This window comes from Phocoena sinus, chromosome 3 (genome assembly GCF_008692025.1).
Source record: "Phocoena sinus isolate mPhoSin1 chromosome 3, mPhoSin1.pri, whole genome shotgun sequence".
Lineage (NCBI taxonomy): Eukaryota > Metazoa > Chordata > Mammalia > Artiodactyla > Phocoenidae > Phocoena > Phocoena sinus.
In genome coordinates, this window is record NC_045765.1 from 7,544,281 (window position 1) to 7,570,124 (window position 25,844).

General features: G+C 57.4%; 3 protein-coding genes across 13 annotated transcripts in view; 2 read left to right on the forward strand and 1 right to left on the reverse strand.

Annotated features, from left to right (window-relative positions):
* The window catches only part of DNM2 (dynamin 2), a 93,451-nt gene extending 73,343 nt beyond the window's left edge, over positions 1-20,108 (forward strand). For 4 of the 10 annotated variants that reach the window (XM_032626654.1, XM_032626658.1, XM_032626657.1 and 1 more), the window contains 7 exons: positions 2,515-2,628; positions 8,306-8,415; positions 11,187-11,298; positions 11,842-12,006; positions 16,382-16,614; positions 17,703-17,957; positions 18,541-19,466. In XM_032626654.1, coding sequence (XP_032482545.1) covers positions 2,515-2,628; positions 8,306-8,415; positions 11,187-11,298; positions 11,842-12,006; positions 16,382-16,614; positions 17,703-17,957; positions 18,541-18,610 — 1,059 coding nt within the window. In that variant the 3' untranslated portion in view covers positions 18,611-19,466. Of the gene's footprint in view, positions 1-2,514; positions 2,629-8,305; positions 8,416-11,186; positions 11,299-11,841; positions 12,007-16,381; positions 16,615-17,702; positions 17,958-18,540; positions 19,467-19,916 lie in introns of those variants that run through there. The other 6 variants (XM_032626656.1, XM_032626660.1, XM_032626659.1 and 3 more) reach the window with 2 other exon arrangements.
* Positions 20,052-23,243, reverse strand: TMED1 (transmembrane p24 trafficking protein 1). Of its 2 annotated transcripts, XM_032626664.1 has the most exons (5): positions 22,948-23,243; positions 22,154-22,251; positions 21,831-22,014; positions 20,814-21,079; positions 20,052-20,276 (listed from the first exon to the last, which is right to left on the reverse strand). In XM_032626664.1, the coding sequence occupies exons 1-4, from the start codon at positions 23,128-23,130 to the stop codon at positions 20,861-20,863; spliced, it is 684 nt and encodes a 227-aa protein (XP_032482555.1). In that variant the 5' UTR covers positions 23,131-23,243; the 3' UTR covers positions 20,052-20,276; positions 20,814-20,860. The 2 variants fall into 2 exon arrangements, with proteins under 2 accessions (XP_032482555.1, XP_032482554.1); XM_032626663.1 differs by having other exon boundaries at positions 20,053-21,079.
* An 818-nt stretch (positions 23,244-24,061) lies between these two features.
* On the forward strand, positions 24,062-25,014 carry LOC116751456 (synaptophysin-like protein 1). Its single transcript, XM_032627357.1, has one exon. The coding sequence runs from the start codon at positions 24,155-24,157 to the stop codon at positions 24,878-24,880; it is 726 nt and encodes a 241-aa protein (XP_032483248.1). The 5' UTR covers positions 24,062-24,154; the 3' UTR covers positions 24,881-25,014.
* Positions 25,015-25,844: the final 830 nt, after the last annotated feature.

The following is a 25,844-nucleotide window of genomic DNA, read 5'->3' on the forward strand; positions in this document are numbered from 1 at the left end:
CATTCTTTTCCTGCCAGATTCCACACCCCTAGCCACGAAGCCCAGCCCTGCCGTGTGCGTGGCTGTGGCTCCTGGGTCTTCCAGCCATGGTTTCCATCCCTGCCCAGGCGACTCACCCAGGGAGGAGGAGGTGTGCCCCAGCTGCGTCACTTCTCCTGGCAGCCCTTCCTCCCGCCCCCAGCGTGCCTGCCCCCCGGAGCACGGGAACTCCGCCTGCCTCTTCTATCTCCTCAGCTGACCCTACTCCCGCCGCCTCCGCCCCCCTTTTCTAAGCCCAGTCCCTTGGGCACAAATCTGGCTTTTGGATGAGAAGGCCCGACCACTCCTTTTCCTCTAGACTCAGTGCCTGTGTCTGCCACTGGCAGCTTGCCCCTCCTCGGGGCGGGATTTTGTCTCTGAATCCCCTTGGGCTCCCACACAGGCAGCTCTCTGGGTGGCTCAAGGGCAGAGGGACCTGAGGGGGGACAGTGCTTCTCCAGGCCTAGCTAGCAGCCTCCTGCCCCGAGGCTCAGAGGTGCCATTTCCAGCATGGCCGCATGCCCTGGAGTGTGACAAGGGCCCCATCTGCTAGCTTTGACCTCTACCTGACCCAGGGTGGAGGCAGGCGAGCCAGCTTGGCCACCAAGGGGTGGCGGTGTGGGGCACATCTGCCCCCTTGGGAACGAGGCTGGGCCTGGGAGCGTGGAGGCCTTGCCATGTGAGGACTTCTTCTCTGGGGAGCACACAACACACACAGCCTCCCCGCCGCCCCTGGCTGTCGATTAATGACTGAAGTTTAGAAGCACCCACTCTAGACCTGGACTAAGACAAGGCAGGCCCTACCCTGCCCCTGGGGGAGCGAGGAACAGGCGGGGACAGGCACCCACGCAGCTCTGGAGCTGGATGTGGTTGCCAGATGCAGGGGCCTCTTCCACCCCTGGCCTGACCACCCGTCCCACTTTGCCCGGGACTGAGGGCATTCCCAGGACTTTGAGGACTAAGCCTAGAGCCCTCCTGGACAAGCCAGGGCAGGTCGGTCACCCTGCTGCCAGGACTGAGACCATGACCTCGTTGGGGCGGACAGTCTCTGCCTGCTGCCTGACGGCCACAAGACTCCCAGGTGCTGTCTCGTCATCCCAGGGAGGGAGAAGCCTTAGCACGGGCTGCCAGGTGGCATTTCAACGGTGGCACAGCCTGGGCAGGGACTTCTATGTGGTGCAGAGGTCCCTGGCCACTCTGTGGCCGTCTCTGCCTTCCTGGTCTCTGAGGCTTAAGAGCTCATTTCCAGCCACAGGCGGGTGGTGGCCCTGTGAAGATTTGGTGTGCCTGGGGGCAGGACAGAGTAGACAGGATGAAACCCCTCTTGAGCCGCATCCACTAGGGAGGCGTGTGGGCCCCAGAGGCAGCCCCAAAGCCCTACCCCACCCTGGGGGTACAGCGCTAGCCCTTCCCCGCTGTCCGTGGCCACAGGCAGCCCATCTCCTGCAGCTTAGCCCAGTTCGTCGCTGCCTTGGCCCTGGGTGTCCCTGCCTGCTTAGACTCGTGCTTCCCGCCGCCCCGGGGCCCCCAATCCAGAGTGGTGGGAGGCTGCACCCCACAAGCGCCTCCATGGCCCGGGGAGCATGGGAGTGTGGCCTCCCCCAGGCTACCTGCGTTTAGCTGTCAGGTGAGTCCCCCACGCAGGCCTGGGTTCCGTCTCCTGCTCAGATGACAGCAGTGGCCAGACGAGCCCCGTATAGGGGGTCTCCCAGCCAAGAACCCGGATGTGCCAGTCAGAGAAAAGTGGGACCACGCGGCTTAAAGCCAGAGTGGGGCATGATCCTTGGCGGGTCCCCTGGGCTCAAACTTTTGTCCCCAGCCCTCTGGGTGGAGGAGTCTCTTCATTCTTGTATTCTGAAAAGAGCCTGTGGGGAGGGGAGCCCTGGGGCGGGGGCTGGCCTTGACTCCTGGTCAGAGCAGGTTGCTGTGCCCACCGAATGCCTGCCTGGGTGAGCCGGGCAGCAGAATCAAGCCTCTGCCCGTTGCCTGGGCGACTCTTCCAGCTCTACATCCACAGCCGCCTTCCACAGGGCGCGAGGGGCAGGGCCCAAGGTTGTCGCTGGTACCGCGTCTCACCAAGACAAGTGTGATTCCTTCAGTCACATCCAACGTGACATGGCCCCCCCGCCCCCGACAAGCCTGGGATGCCCTCCTCTGGGCCCCTTCCAGCTGGGAGTACCTCTTGCCACCTGTGCTAATTCAACCTAACACCAAGCGCAGAGGGGCTCCCCAGGGACCCAGTTCCCAATCACCCTGGGGACTGTGAGTGAGTCCACGTCCGCCTGCCCGAGGGCCCCACGTTGGTCTCCGTTGGGAAGTGCTTGGGGCAAGGTGGCCTGGAATCGGGGTGCCTGGCTTTGGGCTGGAGGTGTCTCTGCCGTGGTCCCCGTTTTCCCGCCTTGCTGGGGGCGAGGGTGCTGGCCACTGTGCTGGGGCAGGCCGGGCTGGGTGGTGGCCGCTGTCCGCTGCTGAGCCCCGCCCTCCCCCCCCCCCCAGGTGATCCGCAGGGGCTGGCTGACCATCAACAACATCAGCCTGATGAAGGGCGGCTCCAAGGAGTACTGGTTTGTGCTGACGGCCGAGTCACTGTCCTGGTACAAGGATGAGGAGGTGAGTGGCTGGCAGGGGTGGGACGGTTGGGCAATGGTGGGTCGTGCTCTCCACACCTCGCTCCTCTGGGTGGCGCTCCCTCAACTTACTGCCCATTCGGGAAAGGCTCCCTGAGCGCCACCGTTCCGCAAAGCTTACCATTAATTAGGATGGTATCAGCCAGGGCCGCAGGGTGTCCAAAGGCACTGGGCATCATATCCGAGCCCCTCACGGCCCCCCGTGCGGTCATGCCTCGTGGGGGCTGGGCTCCCTGAGGAGGAAAGGGGCATGGGGGAGGCTCCAAACTGATCCCACCCTTCAAAATCATGGCAAGGTGGGGGCTTTCAGAGGGGGCATAGCCTGGGGTCGGGGACTCAGGTTCACGCCGAGGCTGCTGGGGTTCCATTTTCTACAGCTAACCCAGGCTCAGTCAGGCCCTTAGCCTCTCTGGGCCTCAGTTTCCCCATCCGTGAAGTGAGGTAGAACGGCCCTTGCATCTTTGAGGTGCTCCGTCACGGTGTCTGTCTTGAGATCATTCCACATGTGCTTGGCCTCCTCAGAAGGATGAGGGAGGCCTCTGGGAACAGCACCAGGAATAATAAGCACAGGGGGTGGTGTTGCACGTTGCCTCGTGCCATGGTCTCCCTGAGCCTGTGGACGGGGCTGTGAGTGAGTGCGCCCCTGTTCCCTGGCCCAGCGGGCAGCCCCACCGGGTGCTGCCGTGCAGGTCCCTCCTCCGCCTCGGCCCATCCTCCCGTCCTGAGTGGCCCATTTCGTGGCTTAGTTCTCTTAACAGAACGACAGTACTGTGGCTTAGTGGCCTGGGAGTGAAGCCACTCCTCTGGTGTGACTGCCTGTTGCCACTCTGATACAGGCTTCCAGGGGCCACCAGCGAGGGCCGGTGTGTTTCTCTGGGTTGTCCTGTGAGAGATAACACAGGCGCTCCCTGTCGTCAAGGTGGTGTTAGGTGGCTATCGATCTGCGTCTGTGACGGAGGTCCCAAATGAAGGCACTTACAGAGGTGGTCTGTTTCTTGCCCGCATCCTGGTGAGCTTGGCAGCCCTGTGCCGTGAGGCTGGCCAGGGCCCTGGCTCCGCCTCCCCCATGGCCGTCGTAACACATAGCTCCTCCTCGTGGTCCAGGATGGCTGCCCCGTGCCCATCACCACGTGGCCACGGGAGGGAAGGAGGTGCCTGACAAGGAAGGCACACGCATCTCTCTGTACACATGCTCCGGGATCTTTGCTTCCGTCTGTGCTTCGCCCACATGGGATGGCACAGCCTCCAGCCCGGCCCAGGTGCCCCCGGAGGAGAGGCCGGGCTTCTCTGGTCGCCCCTGGAGCTGCCCTACCTGGCTCTCCCCCCTTGGGGTTTTGGGGTGACCCCCACACCTGGGGCTTCACTGGCAGCTGACCCCATCCCGGGACAGGCAGGCCTGTGCCCAACCATGTGTATTTCCACCCAGGCTCAGAGACAAGACAGGTAGAACTCTGTTGGCACCCCTGGGTAGCCCTCTCTTGTTTTTGAAGCCCCTGCCCTGTGCCAGGCTCACTGGCTGGGAGAGCCTGCCGTGGTCCCACACGGAGGGCATTCTCTTCTTCCTCCTCCTCAGTAGATACTCACATTCCTTTTGTCAGGGAAGGAAACTGAGGTTCTGAGCAGTGACTTGCCCCCATGTCACGGGGTGGGGAAGTGTCCCCATGCGGTGGGTACAGGACACAGGCTCCCTGACCCGAGGCACCTCAGCCCCACACCTGGACCACTCCCCACTGCCCAGGAAGGAAGCGGTTCCCACACGTGGCGGGTGTTTAAGAGTAGAATGTCATCATCCCACTCCCCGTGAGGCCAGAGGCTCACCGCTGGAATGTCGTGAAGGCTTGGGAGCCCCGAGTCCCCCAGGGGACCTTGTCTGGGTGGCTGCTTCTAAACTGGGGTTGTCCAGGACCCTGGCGCCTTCCCGGGTCGAGATGCAGAGGGAGGGTGGGTGGGACTGGGCATTTCTCAAGGAACCTGCGTGGCCAGATCCGCTCCTCAAAATGGCCGGGGTGCAGTGTGGGTGGGGATGACGCTTGCACTTTTTCTCCCTCTCTTTCCTCCCCCGCAGTCTGAAGCTCAGTCTGCTCTGTGCTGCATCAGCTGTCAGATAAGCTGAGAGCTGGTTCGCACCTTTGGGCTTTGGGGGTCCCCGGGGCAGGAATGCCGGGTCTCGGGCGGTTGGAGAGGGGGCTTCTGGGCCCAAACCCTAGCCTGGCGATTCGCTGTATGGCACCATCGGGAGCCCAGTTTTTGACTTAAGGAGGGGCCCTTCGTTTCCCCTTCCTCTAGGGGTTGAAAAGCAGGAGCCCCAGACCCTCCCTCGGGGCCCCAGAGCAGAGGCAGGGGCAGTGCTGGGAGGAGGGTCGAGCGCCGCCGGCGGTAATGAGAACCAGCAGACCTGTGAATGGGGCCCTGTGTACACCCCAGACACAGAGCTGCCTGAGATTGGGGAGGGGCAGTCGCGAAATCCTGTCTGTCTTTCTGTCTGTCCGTCCCCCACCCTCCCCCCTCCCCCCCAAGTTAGGATCCCAGCAAGGGCCCTGAAAATCACACAACAGGGTGGGCACCCCCTGGGGTCAGGCCACCATCGTAGAGAAGCCTCAGAGAGAGGCAAGACACCATATTTCTTTATTAAAAAAAATAAACAAGAGGAGGTGGTTACTGGAGGGTAGGAATAGGAGACTGATTCCCCCAGAGCCCCCGACCACTCAGCCGGTGTCGGGGCTCTCCTTTCCTCCCCGGCGCCCGCCCCCGCCCAAGCCCTTCTTCTTTATTCCAGAATCTTCTGTCCAGGCCTCCGGCCCGTGGGGAGGAGGGCGGTGGGCAGTGGCACTCACCTCCTGGTCTGCCTCACTGCGTGGGTGGCAGCAAGTTTGGGTGGGGGGCCCATCCTGACGCGCCGCTCGCCCGAGCCCAGCCTAACCAATGTGCAGACTACTGTACACATTCAGAGCCCCCTGAACAGGTAGTCTGAACACTGGGTTGGCGGGGCCGGCTGTCCGTCCTGCGGGCCCCCTGGGCAGCAGCAGGGCCACAGTGCCCCAGCACCTCCGAGCAGGCGAGGAAGCCACTGGTCCGCCCGCGACGATCTGCTTCGTCTCTTCTGACGTGGCACGGCCGGGGCCAGCGCGCATCTGGAGAAAGTTGTGGGTTTTCAGGAAATCCTAAGGAGGCGGGGGTGGGGGGGGGGGGGGCGGGGGCAGGGCGGGGGTGTTGGGAGGGAGGGTTTGGGTCCGTGGCCTCTGTGTGCAGGAGAAGGTCTCTTTGGGGGTGGGGGCGGGGTACATGCACGCCTCCGTGTCTGTGTGGTGTGTGTTTGTGTCGTGTGTGTGTGGTGTGTGTTTGTGTCGTGTGTGTGTGGTGTGTGTTTGTGTCGTGTGTGTGTGTGTGTAGAGAGAGAGAGTGTGTATGTGTGCGTGCGGGCAGCATCAGGAAGGCAGCCTCTGTGCTCTGGGCGGAATCACGCTATAAACACTTCCAGATGTGGTGTCTCACTCGGGGCCCAAAAGGACTGTGACTCAGTTACTTGGCCTTAGCCGGCCAACTGGAAGCTTCCTGCCTCATGACATGATAGGGTGGGGGCAGCAGAGGCTCTTCACAGACTTCCGGGCCGGGAACTCCTGCCCTGGCCCTTTCTAAAGCCCCCCGCCCAAATTCTTCCCTGAGAGGTTGGAGGGCCCCGGGCTCCGCATTCCCTGGCCTGCCTGTACCCTCCTCCCCTGCCCTGGCTCCCAGCATGAATGGGGTTCCCACTTCCTTGGCTCCTTTCCTTGCCCAGAACCCGGTGGACTGACTGACCCTGGAGCATAAGAGTGACAGACAGACAGACAAAAGAAAACCCCTGGCGCCTCGCAAGCACCAGCTCTGGGGTGGGCATGTGCTCAGGACTTTCACAGTGTCCGTCCTCACCTTGCACCAGGAGGACGAGACTCCTACCCATCTTTGACAGCTGAGGAAACTGAGGCAGACAGGGGCAGTGACTTGCCCAAGGGCAGAAGGCTGGGGAGGGGCCAGGCCCAGCTGAGCTTCTAACACCTCAGTCAGGACTGAGCCCATGCACCGAGCCTGCCACTCGCTCCTGCCTCCCGTTGAGTAGTCCTGAAACTCCAAGTGGCCCTCCACCCTCTGGGAGGGCCCCTGGGCCCCTTCCCCGCCACCACTGTGGCTGCTCTTGATTTGGGGAGGAACCGCCACGTTGGGTTTTGTTCTGAGGCCTTCCGGAGGTCAGGGGTAGGATGGACGAAAAGAAGTGAGCTGCTGTGTGAGGGGGGCAGGTCTCTCTTCTCCAAAGATGCCCAGCAGGGCAGTGGGGAGAACCTGGCTTCTGAAGTCCCACCGTGGCCCACTCCACCCGCTGCGTGGCCCAGTGCGGCCCGCTTCCCTCTCTGAGCGCGATGCTTCCCTGGCAGGGATGTGTGAGAGGGCTCCATGAGCTGCTGGATAAGCAGCATTTCCCATCAGTCCTTGAGAGCTGCTGTGGGTCGAGTGGGAGTCGGGGAGGGGCGGGGCGGGGGGGGTACCCTGATGCTGTGCTTTGGTTTCCTGGTGTAGAAAACCCAGTGAATGCACTGCCACCTCCTCCCCCCGCCCCCAGTAAAGGTTAATAGCAATGCATCTGCACGGGCCTAGGCGTATCGTAGATGCTTAGCTAACAGGAGGTGGGCTGCGGAGTGGGACTCCCAGCTCGGAGACTCACCAGGCCCGTGCCCTTGACCAGCAGGACGGCCCCAGCAGCCGTCAGGACTGCCATGCCCAGCACTCGGTTGGCACTTTCTGAACAGGGCCACCCCGGCTTTGGGACTCAGGCATCAGCTCACGGGGGCCTCGCTTTCCAGCTCCCTCCCCCACCCCCACTGCCTGCCCCTCTGTGCCTCTGTCTGTCTGTCTGTCTGTCTCTTTCTCTCGAAAATGGGATCATATTGGTAACTCACTTGCAGGCTCGTCGTGAAGAAGTAGTCATGTTAATGGTTTCATTCACTCAGTGGTTGGAATCTGGGTAGAGTCAGAGTCGGCCACTTTTGAGCATCCACTGTGTGTCAGCAGTAAACCAAACAGACAGGAGTCTCCACCCCCCGAGGACCCAATGAGTCGGTCTAGGTGACCCTAGGTTAATAAGCAAGAAAAGAAATGCGGGGTGGCGGGGGAGACTTCCCTGGTCCAGTGGTTGGGACTCCGTGCTCTCACTGCCGAGGACGTGGGTTTGATCCCTGGTCAGGGAACTAAGACCCCGTAAGCCACGCAGCACAGGCAAAAAAAAAAAAAAAAAGATGCGTGGTGTGTTGTGTTACGTGAGGGGAAGTGCCAAGGGGAAAAGTAGGGGGAGAGTTTGGGGCGGGGTCAGGGCAGGCGTCTCCTGGAGGGTCCCTCCGTACAAAAGAGGCAAGGAGGGCACCAGGCCAGTGTTGGCGGGGGTGGGGGTGGGGCATGCTAGGTGCAAAGGCCCTGGGGTAGGAGCCCACTTGGGATGTTCAGAGAGTCACAGAGGCTAGCGTGGCTGGGGCAGGTAAGCGAGGGGGAGGGCGGTGCCAGACTAGTTCACCCGAGGAAAAGCAGCATGGGAGGCGTCAGGTGTTGGCGGTGGTCCTCCCGGTAGAGTCCAGCCGAGGGCAGCCTCAGGGCCTCAGTTAAACAGCCCAGGGTGACCCCTCCCCTTTCACCCTCAGGAGAAAGAGAAGAAGTACATGCTGCCTCTGGACAACCTCAAAATCCGCGACGTGGAGAAGGGCTTCATGTCCAACAAGCACGTCTTCGCCATCTTCAACACGGAGCAGAGGTGAGTGCCCCCAACCCCGACCCCCATCCCCCAAGGTCCCAGGGAGACCAATGGCCCTCGTTCAGTCATTCTTCAGTGTCCACCGAGTACTTGCTGTGAACAGTCCCTACCCTAGGGTCTCACATTCCAGAAAGGGTGTCAGTCAAGAAACAGAAAAGTGCTTCTGTGGGGTGGTCAGCGGGGTGGGGAGGCTGAAACGATGCAAGAGCCGTGGAGGGTTCTGAGCAGAGGAGGGATGGACCTGGCTCTGGTGCTCACCGGCGCCCCCTGGTGGCCACGAGGGGAACAGGCTGAGGAGGCGAGCGTGGGAGACCAGGGAGGAGACGCCTGCACTGGCCCAGGTGGGAGATGGTGGGGCTGGACCCAAGTCGGGTTGAGGACATAGAGGAGGAAGGGGTGGATTCCAGTAGAGCGACTGAACTCCTGGTGGGTGTGGGTATGAGAGCAAGAAAGGTGTTGCTCAGGGACTGAGCTGCCATTGGCTGACATGGGGAAGGCAGAGGCAGAGTAGGCTTGGGGCCAGTCGGAGGCTGGGTTGGGGTGATGCTGAGGGAGAGGGGCCTGTGAGACACCACGTGGGACACAGGGGAGCCAGCTGGGTAAGTATGAGAGACTGGTGTTCAGGAGTGCGCTCCGGGCAGGAACGTGAATTTGGGGAGTTGTCGTTGTGTGGAGGTGTTTCAAGTCTAAATGGGATGAGATTCCCTGGGCCAGTATAACAGAGAAGAGAAGGGCCCAGGAGGCTCTCAGTAAACCCATGCCAAGGGACGTTGGTGGGAGATTTTAGCAAAAGCAAAGATACTTCTCTCAGCTCAGGAAGAGACCCAGTTGGCAGGAGGTCTGAGAGCAGGAGGAAGGGCTGAACATGGACCCAGGAGGGCCCCTGCCCAGACTCACACCCTCATCTAGGGAACCCCCAAGTCAGGGGTCAGCTGTCAGCCAGGGCCTGGTGGTTCTTCATGACTGGCCAGTAGGCACTGACATCCTCCCTCCTGGCCCCAGGACCACCTTCCCCACTGCCCATCCACACGCACCAAATCCAGCTGAGCCACCTGTTTTGTGCAAGAATCGTTCTATCCTGCTTTGTTCTGGGCTGGCCTAAAACTCTTGAGACCCACTTTGACCATCAGCTGGCTCCAAAATCCTTTATAACCCTTTTAGGCTCATCTCTCCCTATCCCCCACCTCCCCTGCCTAAGAAACCCTAGGGTGTGTGGGAGAACCTGGGTTCTGCGATGGGACAGGCCTGCTGGGAAGCTCTTCCTGGCTGTGTAACGCCAGACAGCCATCCCACCTCCCTGGCCCTGTGATCCCCTGTGCAGCGGGCGGTGTGTGTGGGGGGGTGAAGATATACCTAATGTATCATTTAGTGGTGAGTTTGGGAAACCCAGAATGATAGTAGCAGAAACAAGATAGAAGTTGGGGGTTTTTTATGTAAATCAAGTCCAGACTTTACCATCTGGGGCAGGTTGGACAACCCCACAGGCATCCAGGCCCAGGCCCTCCTTCTTATTTCTCAGCTCTCCTCCTCTTTGTCCAAGATGGCTGCTCAAACTCCAGCCATCATGATGATGTTCCAGGCAGCAGGAAGGAGGAGGAGCAACAAAGACATGCTCCCTTTCCCTGCTCTCAGCTCCTTCCAGAAGTCTCAGGGCAGCCACTCACTGACTGTTGGTTGGCCTGAGCACTGTTGTGAGGCCATCCGTGCCTAACCTCAGACCCAGATCTCACTCGAAGACTTTGGGACAGCTTGGCCGTCTCAGTCACACCTGCCTTGTGGGACAGGATGGCATGCGTGTAGCATGGATCCTGGCCTATATATAGAGAACACTGCCCATAAACACTGATTAGTGTCTGTCCGTTGTTCCCCCAGCCTTTTGGCTCTGCACCTTCCGCTCACAGACCCACATTTGCCCAGCAGTTCACAAGCCTTTGCTGGGAGTTTCAGTCCTGCCCTGGCCAGTTCCACCTCCCTCCCAGGAATCGGGGCACATGCTGGACCTTTACTGTCCAAGGCAGCAGCCACTGGCCACATGTGACTGTTTATTTATTTTTATTAATTTTTATTGGAGTTTAGTTGTTTTACAATGTTGTATTAGTTTCTGCTGTACAGCAGAGTGAACCAGCTGTACGTATACATATATTCTCTCTTTTTTGGATTTCCACATGTGACTATTTAAATGTAAATTGATGGAAATAAAATAAAAATTTACATTCACTTTCTCAGCCACGCTGGCGCCATTCCTGATGCTCAGAAAGAAGCCACCTGTGGCTCGTGGCTGCTGCGTCAGGCCAGAACGTTCTTTTGGATGATGCGGCTGTAACTTCTCTAGAAAACACCTTGATGGGAGCTCCCCAACTGGCGGAGGGTGTCGTGGGTCACTGCCCACTTCTGGAGGGGTCGTTGGCAGCCTTTGGCTCCCCCAGGAGAGCATAAAGGAGGGGATGGGCAGTTCCCAGGGGAGGGAGAGGAGTAGCTGAGCCCACAAACAAAACACTGCAGATGCCGCTAGGTGCAGACTCTTGCTGAGCACACGCCCTGCTCTCGGCTCGGTTTTGGGTGTTACAGGCACGAATTCACGGTACCTCCATCAGCCCAATGGGGTGCAGGGGCTGCTGCCATCCTGGGGCCTCTGGTCGTGAGTGCCCCCGGTCAGGGGTGAATCCTGATCAGTCAGGCCAACCCCAGGGCCTGAGCTCCAGCTCACTGCACCCACCGGGCCCACGGGCGGGGTCAAGCATGCGCCTTTCCCTCCCTCCCTCTCACCGCAGGAACGTCTACAAGGACCTGCGGCAGATTGAGCTGGCCTGTGACTCCCAGGAGGACGTGGACAGCTGGAAGGCCTCATTCCTCCGAGCCGGGGTCTACCCTGAGAAGGACCAGGTGAGGAGCGCCCTGCCCGGCCGGCACACCTTGGGCTGAGCTGACCCCACCTGGGAGAAGGGCGGCCAGCATCTCACGGGATGGGTCATTTCAGGCTGTGTTTGCCAGCACTCTCTGAGGGCATGTAGCCCATACCCTCTTGAGCAGACAAAGCAGAAAGGGCTAGAGAGGGTTCTGTCATCGGTGCCCAGAAGGTTCTCCAGCTAAAGTCAAGGACAGGGACACACGTGGACCAGGATCCTGTCTGCTTTGTTCTCTCTCCTTTTTTCCTGTCCTTGAGGCGGAGTGAACATGGCCCCCAAATTAACATGTTCCAATCCCCAGGTGAGAGGCACTAGCCCATCTTGGACTGTGGTCACCCCCAGGTCCGGGCAGCTCAGCCCAGGGGCAGGCAGGGCCACGTGGTGCCAACACGGCCATGAGGGGCCAGCCCAGAGGGTCAGCTGCGGGTGGGGTAGGGCAAGCAATCCCCAGAGGAGGGGGGCTCCCCACGCTGGACTCAGGCTGCAGTCACCCCTCATGGCCTCCCCTCCCCGCTTGCAGGCCGAAAATGAGGATGGAGCCCAGGAGAACACCTTCTCCATGGACCCGCAGCTGGAGCGGCAGGTGGAGACCATTCGCAACCTGGTGGACTCCTATGTGGCCATCATCAACAAGTCCATCCGTGACCTCATGCCAAAGACCATCATGCACCTCATGATCAACAATGTGAGTGCCTGCCCCTCCGGGTCCCCCTTCCCCCAAGACGGGGCAGCCACAACCAGATCTGGGCTGAACACAGTCTGTATAAAATCAGAAATGAGAGTGAGGGCTTCCCTGGTGGCACAGTGGTTGAGAGTCCGCCTGCCGATGCAGGCGACACGGGTTCGTGCCCCGGTCCGGGAAGATCCCACATGCCGCAGAGCGGCTGGGCCCGTGAGCCGTGGCCGCTGAGCCTGCGTGTCCGGAGCCTGTGGTCTGCAACGGGAGAGGCCACAAAAGTGAGAGGCCCACATACCACAAAAAAAAAAAAAGAAAAAAAAGAAATGAGAGTGAGTCTCACCACCTTTTAAACATCACAGTCAGGATCCTCAGCCTCTCTTGGGAAATGAGAAGGTACAGACACACACCCCTGTTTAATCGGGTCATTGAAGCTACCACCACTCTTATGCATTTTCTCTAAAGTTTTCCAGCCTTACAGTAACCCTGGGAGAGGGCCTGCTATCATTCCCATTTTATAGACAGGAAAACAGAGGCCCAGAGAGGTCAAGAAGCCTGACCCAAGTCACTCAGAAGAGTGAGGGGTGGGATTCAAACCCAGGCTGAGTCTGTCCCCAACTGTGGCCTGCAGCCCGTCACCCCAGGGCGTTACCTGCTACCTCCGGGGCTCCTGAACCTCTCAGGGTATCAGGCTTCTCTTCGGTGAAATGCAGCTGTACTGATGTCTCCTGCTCCAGGCTGCTGGGAGGGTTCAGGCCTTGGGCTCAGCACTAGGCACTCAGAAAGCTATGTAACCCGGGTACAGTTTATGTTGTGACTATAAAACCTCTAAATATGACAGAGTCTAAAGCAAAAATCCCATATCCCTTCCCTTTCACTCCGTTCTTCCCAGTCTCTTCTTCAGTGGTGGTCAGTGTTAAGTTTCATGGGTGTCCTAGTACCTTGTTCACGTATAGATGGCATTTGCTGCAGCTATGAACTCTTAAATTCATGTATGCTTTGACCCAGCAGTTCTCCTTGCAGGGATTTCTCCCACAGTGATGTTTGCCAACATGCAAATTGAGCACGTACATGGTTATTCTTTTCAGTGTGTTTTATAGTGGCCAAAGATAAGAAATCTCTATCCATTTCTTAGAATCCATTAAATAAATATCCAATCTATTGCAAAAAATACCAAAAAACAAAAGGATGAGAACCATCTCCAGGTCTGTAATAACTTTATTAAAACAGAAAAGGTATAGAGCATAACAGAATGATCAGAAAGGCTCCATTTGTGTAAAAACGGAAGGGAAATTATCTATTTGTCTATCTATAATATGCCTAGAAATCTGGAAGTTTGTACAAGGACCTAGTGACCAGTTGCTCCCTAGAGGGAGAACTCAGGGGGCCTAAGGAGGCCAGAGTGGACAAAGGAGTTTTCACTGTATCTTTAGGTTATATTTTATTTTCCCTTTTACTCATTTTTCAGAATTTAAATGTTTGACTAGCTAGTGCATTTACGTGGTTCGCAAATGAAAAACTATCCAGCACCGTCATCTTTTTTTTTTTTTTTTTTTTTTTTTTTTTTTTTTTTTTGCGGTACGCGGGCCTCTCACTGCTGTGGCCTCTCCCGTTGAGGAGCACAGGCTCCAGACGCACAGGCTCAGCGGCCATGGCTCACGGGCCCAGCCACTCCGCGGCATATGGGATCTTCCCAGACCGGGACACGAACCCGTGTCCCCTGCATCGGCAGGCAGACTCTCAACCACTGCGCCACCAGGGAAGCCCGCACCGTCATCTTTGTACGTGTTGAAAGTTCGAGAAAATTCAACCATCCATATATGTATTTTTTTCATGTTCTTTTCCATTATAGTTTATTATAGGATATTTAATATAGTTCCCTGCAGTATACAGTAGAACATTGTTGTTTATTTTATATATAGTAGTTTGTGTCTGCTAATCCCAAACTCCTAATTTATCCATCCCTCCACCCTTTCCCCTTTGGTAACCGTAAGTTTGTTTTCTGTGTCTATGAGTCTGTTTCTGTCTTATAAATGAATTCACTTGTATCACATTTTATTGTTGTTTGTTTCTTCGTTCTTTTTGTGGTATGCGGGCCTCTCACTGTTGTGGCCTCTCCCGCTGCGGAGCATAGGCTCCGGACGCGCAGGCTCAGAGGCCATGGCTCACGGGCCCAGCTGCTCCGCGGCATGTGGGATCTTCCCGGAATGGGGCACGAACCCATGTCCCCTGCATCGGCAGGAGGACTCTCAACCACTGCGCCACCAGGGAAGCCCAGTATCATATTTTAGATTCCACATATAAGTGATATCATATCCATTCTTCTTTATGGCCGAGTAGTATTCCATTGTATATATGTACATCTTCTTTATCCATTCATCTCTCGATGGGCACTTGGGTTCCTTCCATGTCTTGGCTATTGTAAATAGTGCTGCTGTGAACATAGGGGTGCATGTATCTTTTCCAGTTATAGTTTTGTCTGGGCATATGCCCAGGAGTGGGATTGCTGGGTCATATGGTAACTCCATTTTTAGTTTTTTAAGGAACTTCCATACTGTTTTCCATAGTGGCTGCACAAATTTACATTCCCACCCACAGTGTAGAAGGGTTCTTTTTCTCCACACTCTCTCCAGCATTTATTATTTGTAGACGTTTTGATGATGGCCATTCTGACTGGTGTGAGGTATACTTCATTGTAGTCTTAATTTGCACTTCTCTTATAATTAGCGATCAACATCCATTTTTTTAATTAATTAATTTAATTTATTTATTTTTGGCTGCATTGGGTCTTTGTTGCTGCACGCGGGCTTTCTCTAGTTGCAGCGAGTGGGGGCTGCTCTTCGTTGCGGTGCACGTGCTTCTCATTGCGGTGGCTTCTCTTGTTGCGGAGCACAGGCTCCAGGCACGTGGGCTTCAGTAGTTGTGGCTCGCAGGCTCTAGAACGCAGGCTCAGTAGTCGTGGCACACAGGCTTAGTTGCTCCAGAGCATGTGGGATCTTCCCGGGCCAAGGCTCGAACCAACGTCCCCTGCATTGGCAGGCAGATTCTTAACCACTGCGCCACCAGGGAAGTCCCCGACATCCATTCTTAAAAGGACACTTGTAGAAGGAGACTTCTCTTCTGAGATCTCATACATCCATTGAATTGATATTTCAGTCTCAAAACCACTCTTGCCCTTAATGGGGAAGCTCTGGAAGCGTCCCCTCCAAAATCAAGAACAAGTTGGCTATTTCCACTTTTATTTAATCTTCTTATAGGGTGACTAGGCAATGAAGTTAGACAAGAAAATTTATTTATTTATTTATTTATTTATTTATGGCTGTGTTGGGTCTTGGTTGCGGTGCACAGGCTTCTCATTGCAGAGCACGGGCTCTAGGCGTGTGGGCTTCATTAGTTGTGGCACGCGGTCTCAATAGTTGTGGCTCGCAGACTCTAGAGCGCAGGCTCAGTAGTTGTGGTGCAGGAGCCCAGTTGCTCTGCGGCATGTGGGATCTTCCCGGACCAGGGATCAAACCCATGTCCCCTGCATTGGCAGGCGGATTCTTAACCACTGCACCACCAGGGAAGTCCCAAGAAAAATAATTTAAAGCTGTGAACGTCAAAAAGAATAGAAAAACTGTTTGTATGTAAACATGAACATGTATACTTAGAAATCCCAAGAAAAGTAACTGAGGGATTTCCTTGGTGGTTCAGTGGATAAGAATCCACCTGCCAATGCAGGGGACGTTGGTTCGAGCCTTGGTCCGGGAAGATCCCACATGCTCTGGAGCAACTAAGCCCGTGCGTCACAACATCTGAGCCTGATCTCTAGAGCCCACGAGCCACAACTACTAGAGCCCGTCCTCCATTAGAGAAGCCACCGCAATGAGAAGCCTGCGCACCTCAACAAAGCGTAGCCCCTGCTCGCCACAACTAGGGAAAAGCCCACGCACAGTGACGAAGACCCAATGCAGCCAAAAAAAAAAAAGATATAATGGAAGAAAAGATAGCAATAAAAGAGATAAGATTCAGGAATTCCCTGGCATTCTAGTGGTTAGGACTCCACGTTTTCACTGCCAAGGACCCGGGTTCAATACCTGGTCCGGGGACCAAGATCCCGCAAGCCATGTGGAAGGAAAAAAAGAAAAAAGATAAGATTCTAGGAATAAGTTTCACAAGAATCTGATGAAATGGGTTGGAAGAACACTTGCAAGCACCCCTGAGGGACTCGGGAGACAACTGAGTGGAGAGCTCACCTACTTGTAAGTATCTCCCACGTTCTGCAGTCAGGTGAAAGACGCAGCCCCGCCCAGCATGCTGGGTGCTCTTCTGGCCTTTCACAAGGCTGGCTGAGCTCTTGGCTGGTGTGGTGGAAAGCCCTGACCTCTCCAACCCTTGCCCTCAGACGAAGGCCTTCATCCACCATGAGCTGCTGGCCTACCTGTACTCATCGGCAGACCAGAGCAGCCTCATGGAGGAGTCGGCGGACCAGGCCCAGCGGCGGGACGACATGCTGCGCATGTACCACGCGCTCAAGGAGGCGCTCAGCATCATCGGGGACATCAGCACCAGCACAGTGTCCACACCCGTGCCCCCGCCCGTTGATGACACCTGGCTCCAGAGCACCAGCAGCCACAGGTCTGCGAGGCCTGGTCGCCTGCAGGCTGCTGCCTGCGGGATCCCAGCTCCACCCCCCTGCCACGCCCCCATGTGTCCATCAGGGCACAACCCATGGGTGGGCGGGGTGCAGGGGCCCCGACCACAGATGGCTCAGCACCCAGGGCTAGCCACAGTGTGGGACTGCCTCCCCGCCTAGGCCTGAAGGGACTGGAGACAGAGGGTTAAAGGCCCGCCTGTCTCCTGGTGCCTTCCATTGGTTAAGCCCCAAACAGAAGCCAAGAGGGGGCAAGGGGCCTGGGCAACCCCGGCCATAGGGGTGAGCCTCCTGGGGCATAGAGCATAGCTGAGAATGGCGGGCGGGGGGGAACTGGAGGGACACGTGGAGGGTGTAACCAGCATCCCCCAACCTGTCCACCCTGGAGCTGAGATGGAAATAAGGCCCTGGCATGGGCGAGTCAGAGCATCAGGCAGGGACATCTAACCAGTGACAGGACAGATAGTGGGAGGAGAGAGGATTGGTCAGGGAAATCTCAGAAGGTGCCAGCCCTACTGAGCCCTTGGGGAGCCTTGGAGTTCCTCGGGGAGAGGGCACAGCAACCAGCCTGAGGGGCATCCAGTGCTTGGCCCCAGAGGGGAGCCTTGGGCGGGGCGGGGGGGCGGGCACCTGGGACAGAGGCCTTTGGGTCCTGCAGCCTCTGGAGGCATTTGGACCTGATTTGAAGGGCAGGGCTGGGCTCTGAAAGGATCTTTGGCTACAGAGGGGGGATTGGAGGAGCGGGAGAGGCCCGAGTGGGGCCAGTGAGAGGGGAATGCCCACGGGAACGAGGCCAGAGGGAAGCAGGAGCCCTTCGCAGCTGAGGACAGGTGCTGTGCCCTGGCTCAGGTCTTGGGGCTGGACGGAGGGGCCCAGTGTATCTGCGCTGCCCCACGCCCAGGACCGGGCAGTCACCTGCATCTGGCTGGGTGGTAGCTGGTGCCAGCCCATGTTACAGAGGAAGCCACCGTGGCCAGCACCCCACGCCCCGCCTCGGGCTTCCACAGCCACACGGATGCGGCCAGTGCTGCCACCCCCCATCTTCAGCTCACACCCTCTCCTTCCTCCACAGCCCCACTCTGCAGCGCCGGCCTGTGTCCAGCATGCACCCCCCAGGCCGGCCTCCAGCAGTGAGGGGCCCCACCCCGGGCCCCCCCCTGATTCCTGTGCCGGTGGGGGCAGCAGCCTCCTTCTCAGCGCCCCCCATCCCATCCCGGCCCGGACCCCACCCCAGCGTGTTTGCCAACAATGACCCCTTCTCAGCCCCGCCTCAGATCCCATCTCGGCCAGCTCGGATTCCACCCGGCATCCCCCCCGGAGTGCCCAGGTAAGGCTGGACCCCCTCGCTGCCTGCCACCTAGAGCCACCAGCCTGTGCCCTGCAGGGAGCGGAGGAGTCACTGGCATCCCCATTGGGCCAGTGGGGAAACTGAGACTCAGAGAGGCCAAATTCACGGAGTGGTGGAGTCAGGGTGACTCCCAGGCTCTCAGGCCTGTCCTCTTTGTGAGCAAATGGGCCCACCACATAGCTTGGGTCCCCTCCCACGGGGCCCCTTCCGGTTTTCACCTGTCCCCTTTCTGAGGATACGCACGTCAGTCACTGCCCGCCCCAGCCCTGCCTCTCCCCACCCTGCAGGCCAGGGTCTTTCCTCCCCACTTCTCCTGTGAGTAACCTGAGGTCCAGGGCGGGCAGGGGACTTGCCCAGGGTCACAGAGCAAGGGAGTAATGGCGGGGGTACTGATGTCCAGGCTTGGCACACTCCTTTCCAGCACCCGAGCAGCCTTTAGAGGAGCAGCCGGCTTCGGGCAGCAGCCTGGGGCAGCGGTGGTGGGGCCTGGGTCCTCCTCCTTGCCCTGCTTCCGGCCTCACTGCCCTCTTCCCTTCCCCATCTATCTCTATTCTCTTTGCAGCAGAAGACCCCCTGCTGCACCCAGCCGGCCTACCATTATCCGCCCAGCCGAGCCATCCCTGCTCGACTAGGCTGCGGGCAGCATGTTCTCGGGGGTCCTCGAGCAGGACCCTCGGTGCAGGAGCTTCGGTGGTCCGGGCCCATCCACCGCCACCCCTGGCCTTCCAGTCCCCACGGGGGACCAGGCTCTCTGCAGGCAGCCCCTGACTCTTCCCTAACCCCGGCCCCAGTCAGGGGCTGGCCTGGCCCCCATCCCCAGCTGGACACAGCACTGAATGGAGGGGCCCTGGAGCCCCAGGATGAGGGGAGCCGGGGTGTTGCACTTTGGGGGATGGGGTCTCAGGTAGCAGAGGAGGCAGCTGCGTCCTGAGTGCCATCTTGAATGAGGGGTCCAGGCTGGGGTGGTGGTGCTCACCCAGGGGCTTCTCTGGCCAGGAAAGCCTGAGTAGGCCAGGCTTTCTAGAAACAGCACCGAGGGTGTCCATACCCCCAGTCCTTGCTGGGGCACAAGGAGTGTGTCTGCTTCTCAGCAGTGGGAGCTCCCAGCGGCGAGCCAGGCCCAGTGGGCCCAGCGCTACCCGCCCGCCCAAGTTGTACATATTCCTTCCTTGGCCGTATTAACTGCACGGCCCAGCCTCGGCTGCCGGAGGTGCCTTTCCCAGGTCCGGAACACTCGGCCCGGCCAACCTCGCTCTCTCCTCCCTGGGCCATCTCCTCCTCCTGGGTCCCCGGGGCAGCCTGGGCTCAGGGCTGAGTGGGTGGGGAAGCTTCGGGGGCCTCTGGGCTCCCACTCAGGCCTCCCCCACGGGTCGGGCCCAGGTGGCCACTCTGTGAGCAGACCTTCTCGCTCGCTCGGTTTGACCACTGTAAGTGCCTGCACTCTGTATCCTATTAATAAACTAAAATAAAGGGAAGACGCTTCTGGTGGCTGCTGTGTGGGCCTTTTGTGTTGACCTTCAGGCTGAGGACGGGGGCTGCTGGCCTTCCCCCTTCCCCCTGCTCCCCAAACGGCAGTGCTCTTGGGGAGAGGGTTCACTTCTGGAGGGGAGAGCTTTTACTTTCCTTAACACTTCAGGAGTAGGAGCAGACATTCACACAGCCACACACACGGGCCTGGCTGTCCCCCCACCTGCACCCCAGACGGCACTGGTTACAGAGGCCAGGACGGGGGCCTGCGGCAGGCATTGCGATTACTGAGGGGAGAGGGCCTCCTGGCCCTGCGCCCCAGACTGTGCCGCAGTCAGGCCCCCTCCCCACCCGCAGTCTCCTGAGGACTTTCCCCAGAGGTCCCCTTCGCCCTCTTCGGGGCACAGGCCTTCCAGCCCAGCCGGGGACACAGTTAAGCTTTGCTTTTTCTGATTTTTCTCTTGTGCCCAGGCGACCACCTCCATCGGCTCCTGCCCGACCTTTCTTCTGAGCTTCGTGGGAGACCCCTCCCGCCTGCCTGGCTGCCCCCTTGGGGGCAGGTCTGTCCCGGCTGGTGTCCCTGAGCCCCAATTACCAGGCTCTGTGGTTTTTCTGACCATAATTTATTGACTCTGGTGCCCAGGCCAGACTGCCCTTTGTTCCATGAGGCTCCTGTGCGGGCTTTGGCTGAGGCCACCCCTCAGCCCTGTCTGGGGCCCCTGCAGGGACAACGGGAGGGGCGGGTGGTCTTGGAGGCCCCGCTCCTGGAGTTCTGTTACCAGACCTCACACGCAGCCTGCCCTCAGCTGGGCCGGGGGGCCGGGCCCCTTCCTGTCAATAAAGTGACTGTTCTCGCAAGAACACTGCGGCCACATCTCCTTCCCGGCCCCTAGCACGAGCAGGCCACCCCCAGCAGTGGCACAGGCCTCAGGTGAAGCCACAAGGAGAAGAAGGAAGACATGGCATCCCACAGCAGCAAGCCCCTTCCTACTGGGACCTGGCTTGGAGGGTCAGTGGGGAAGGGAAGGGGGAGTTTGCTTCCTGGGCCCCGTCTGTACCACGCAGGGCTGGTGCAGGCTGGAAGACTCTGGCTAAGGCACGTTTTACAGTAGGGGACAGAGGCAGGGCCAGAAAATGCAAGGGTTGCATTCAAACGCTGCAGTGCCCCCCCATGCACAATTTCCGGGTGCTAAGCCACCCCTCCTGGAGCGTCCATGTCTGCAAGCCAGCTGGTATTCCCTACCCAGCCCCTGAAGGGAGGAGATGCAGGGGGACCCACAACTCAGGCCCGAACTGCACAACCGCCCCTCCCGTAGAAAACTAAGCTGGGGAAGGGACCCCCCGCCCCACCGACCAAGTCTCACACACATGCGCCTTGCTGCTCTTCCTTTCGCCTGTTCTTCCATGGCAGTGGGCTACGTAGGCACGGGCCGCTTGTCTTGAAAGAAGCGCTTGAGCGTGCAGACTTGCAGCACAGCCACGAGCAGCAACACAGCCACGTTCACAGCAGACCAGAAGTTGACCCGCTCCAGGTTGCCCTCTTGCAGGTTGCGATCACGTGCCTCAAAGGCCCGCAGCAGAGTCAGCATTTGGATGCTGCGCTCAAGCCGGATCCTCATGGTCTCGATGGACTCCTATGGCACAGAGGGAGAAGCAGGTCAAGGTTTTGTCCTGCAGAATGGGGTGAGAGTTCATGTTTGGGGGGAGAGGGAAAGACAGCTGAGAGCACAGACTCAGTGGCCAGGCTGCCTGAGTCTAAATCCCTCTGCCACTCAATGGCTGTGTGACCATAAGCAAGTAAATAACCTCTCTGGGCCTCAGTTTCCTCCTCAGAATTAAACCTCAGAGTGGCCCTGAGAATTGAATGCCTAATTTTGTTTTTGGCCGTGCCGCATGGCTTGCGGGACCTCGGTTCCCCAACCAGGGATCAAATCCCGGCCCCTGGCAATGGAAGCTTGGAGTCCTAACCACTGGACTGCTGGGGAAATTCCTGAATGCCTAATTAAGTATAAAGAACATATTAGTGATTAATAAATAGCAGTAGGTGAAGCCAGACTGCTTGGGTTCAAATATTGGCTCTGTCAGTTGCTGGCTGTGTGGCCTTAGAAGAGTTACTTAGCCATCTTGTGCATCAGTTTCCCCAACTGTAAAATGGGGGATAATTAGAGCACACTCCCTACATATAAGGTGGTTATGGAGATTTAATGAGTTATTTAAGCCCTTAGAACAAGGGTTACACCTAGAAATGTTATACTGTTACTAGGTTGGGGGCACCAATATGTAGGAAAGGCAGGGTCAGGCCAAGGCGGACCCCAGTCAAGGTGAGAGGGTAGGGTCCAATGCCAGAGATCTGGGAGGAGTGGCCCCAGCTTGGCCTGGGCGCACCTTGATGTCCTCCATCTTGACATCCAGCATCTCCTCGGGCTCCACAGCCTCTGCCCAACCCTCCACCTCCTCATCATCCTGCAGGCTGTCAAAGATGAGTTCAAAGAACACCAGCTTCTCTGAGATGGTGCTGAAGGAGTTGTCAAAGCACAGCTTGTAATCCCCGGCCTCCGTGGGCTCCACCCTGGGCAGACAGACACACAGACATGACCCTGAGTGGCCGGCCAGCCAGACTTTTCGAGGCAGGCAGGGTGGTAACCCGAGGCCGCTGGTGAGGGGCAGGGCTGTAACTGAACCTGGGCAGCCAGCAGGACTTAACTCACGTGTGCACACCGTCTGCCTTGCGGGACTCACTGACCAGCAGCACTCCCTGAGGGCTCTCCAGAGTGAAATCCACGTCCAGCCCAGCACCTCCGATCACCTGGGGGGCAGGTAAGAGCGGGTGGAGGGCTAGGGGCAGGCCAAGGGCTCCTGCCAGAGAAGGCCAGGGCTCGGCCGACCCGCACAGACCCGTACCGACCACCACCAGGGGCCTACCTGAGCTCCGACACCTACACCTGCAAGCCAGTCCCGCCCCTCTCCCGTGCCTCTGGCCGCGCCCCTTGCCTTGGCTCCGCCCCCATTGATTTGATGGCCTCAGGACCGGCTCTTTTATCTGGTCACGCCCCCCCTAGAGACCACGTTCCGGCTTAGCCACACCCCAAATGAGATGACGGAGCCCAGCCTTCTTCTCTTAGCCCAACCCCCGAGAAATTCTCAGGTTGGCCACGCCCTTTCTTGTACAGCATTCTGGTCTCGCCTTGCAATTCCCGCAATCGACCAAACCCTTTTGGCCACGCCCACCCTTGAGGGTCCTGCCTTCTGAAGGGCTCCCTCTTTCTCCCGATGGCCCCGCCTCCCCGCTGCCCCACTCTAGCCCCGCCTTCTTCCATTATTCCCATCCCTTCCGCTCCCACGCGCTGTCCCCGCCCCCTCCGCTTTGTTCTCCCTGGCTCCGCCCCCGCGCTCCTACGCACGGGCTCCTCCTCCTTCCCTCTTCACTGCATGCATTGCTTGCTCTGTATGGCCACGCCCTCTCTCCCTGGCTCCGCTCGCTCTACGGCCCGGGACACTCTACCTGGTACTCAGTCTCAAGGCTTGCATTGGCCGGCGCGGACTGATAGAAACATTGCTTCCGCCCCGCAGGCAGTAGGAACGTGAACTCGCCGTCCTGGATCGGCGGGGGCCCTGCCCCTCCCACCCCCACTGGCGGCAATAGTAGCCACAGGGCCAAGGCTAAGGCCGCGCCGGCCGCCATCATCCGGGTCACCCGCTGGTCTGCTAATAGGTCGCGGTTCCTTTAAAGAGTTAGCCCTGCCCCCTCTGCTACTCGGCGGGACTCATTGGCAGCCGCTTCTGCCCGTTGTCCGAAGCCCGCGGAGCCAGGAGTGAAGGACCCCCTGAGAGCATAGCTGCCCGAATGAATGACTGATGCGCCTGAAAACACTCGACTTTCTACAGACGTTTTCTTTGCAAAGTCTCCACTTCTAGTCTCAAATGCTGGTGGGGGGGCAAAAGTACAAAAATAAGACACGATGGTACATTCTTCTCAGGCAAAAGTTAAGACAACTGTAGTGGAGGTGGCCGGGTCCTTCCTGCGGTTTTCCCAGAGTACCCCGCGCGCGACGAAGATTGTGCGATCCAGCCTGGGTGTAGCGGATCGGAAATAGAGACAGGGCATGGCCCTGCACACGACCCGTAGGGCTCGTCTAAAAAGGCTCAGCTAGGGTGGGCGGAGACCCTTTTACGTTAACGTGGGGGGCAACTTGTGCCAGGTCTGTGAGTTTGGTCCCGGGTCGGATGCCTAACCACTCATTCCTTGGCGCCTTAGAACCGTCACTTTATCAGTTTCCTCGTTTGTGAATTAGAGGTGATGAGAATTGAGATGAGGCCTGGTCTATAGTGAGCGCCCCGCATTTCTTGCATATAGTTAGCACGGCGGCTTGGCCCCGCCCTGCACCCCAATGGTCTCAAACTCGAGGGCTAGAAGGTAAACAGTGATTGAAGTGGCCCAGGGTAAGAAGAATAACAGCCGAGGTGCTTAGCGTCAGAAGAGAAGAGCGGAGGAGAGACTGTGGGTTTGGAAGGCAGGTTGCCTAGTTCAAAGCACGCCTCACGCTTTACTTGAGGCATCACTCTGCTGGGCCTCACTTTTCACATCCATAAAAGGGGTATGGGGAAGCCCTCCCCGCTTGCCCTTTCTCGCGGCAGGACAGATCTGTCCTGTCGGTCCCCTCCTCCTCCGCCCCGCCGTCCTGATTCTCTTTCCCTCCTTCCCTCAGAGGATGTCCTCCTTCCAGCTCAACCTCAACCCGCTCAAGGAGCCGCTCGGCTTCATCAAGGTCCTCGAGTGGATTGCTTCTATCTTTGCTTTTGCCACCTGTGGAGGTTTTAAGGGCAAAACAGAAATTCAAGTGGCTTGTCAAACTAGTAAACCTGACAATAAAACGATTACAGCTACTTTTGGTTATCCATTCAGGTTGAATGAAGCATCATTTCAGACACCTCAAGGTGTAAATGTGTGTGATGTAGATTGGAAAAGTCATGTCCTTATTGGAGATTACTCTTCTGCTGCACAATTCTATGTTACTTTTGCAGTCTTTGTCTTCCTGTACTGCATTGCTGCTCTTCTGCTCTATGTTGGTTACACGAACCTATATCGTGATAGTCGAAAACTTCCCATGATTGACTTTGTTGTTACTCTTGTTGCCACTTTTTTGTGGTTGGTGAGCACTTCAGCCTGGGCTAAAGCTCTTACAGATATTAAAACAGCTACCGGTCACAATATTGTCCAGGAACTTCTGCCTTGTAATCAACAAGGAGTGATATGTCATTTTGGCTCTGTGACTAGTATGGGATCCCTAAATGTATCGGTGATCTTTGGCTTTCTGAATATGATACTTTGGGGAGGAAATGCATGGTTTGTGTACAAGGAGACCAGCTTACACAGTCCCTCAAATACTTCTACTTCCCATAGCCAAGGAGGTATTCCTCCTCCAACTGGAATATAATTGAAGGGAAAAGTACAGTACACTGTTTGAAATAGATGTCTATACTATGACCTGTTGCCAACATCTTGAGAAGCATTTTTTGTTTCTAATAAAAGTAATGGCTTTTTCAATAAAAAAAAAAAAAAAAAAAAAAAGGGGTATGGGGACTTCCCTGGTGGCTCAGTGGTTAAGACTCGGCGCCCCCAGTGCAGGGGGCCCGGGTTCCATCCCTGGTCAGGGAACTAGATCCCACGTGCATGCTGCAACTAAGAGTTCGCGTGCCGCAACTAAGGAGCCCGCCTGCCGCAACTAAGACCTGGCGCAACCAAGACCTGGTGCAACCAAATAAATATTTAAAGAAAAGGCCGGGGGTGTGTGTGTGATACTAGTCCTACTTCACTGGGCTGTTGTGAAGATTAAGTGAGATGCTTGTTTAGTGCATGGCGTATCATAGGCCCTCAGTAAATATTATCCGTTATATTCCAGGTTTATCGCCCTTCCTTGGGCATGCCGCCAATTAAACTCTCCCTCAGTCTGGCTTAGAGGATTTGGAGGCGACCTAAGCAGATAAGCAAAGATGTCGCTGGAGAAATGGACTCTGGTGATTCCATCTAAACATAAGAAAAATGCTCAGATGGAAATTCTGAGTCTTTCAAGATAGGCCTGCGAGAGGTTGGCAGATGGTGGCCATTACTCTTCGAATACAGCTGGTGGCTGTCAACTGTTTTCGGCGTTCGCAGAGCTTGGGGAAGTAACACTTTGTAATGTCAAAGTTTATGTATGATCACGCTTCGTCCTCCTTTTCGTTCCAAGTTTGTCTATCATTCAGACTCACTACTTGGACATTTTGAAGTAGTTGTGGAGAATGAGTGATAACTTTTTTTTAAATGAGGTGAATTTCACATTGCATTAGATTAATAATTTTAAGTGAACAACCCAGTGGAGTGGCATTTAGTATGTTCATAATGTTGTACAGCCACTACTT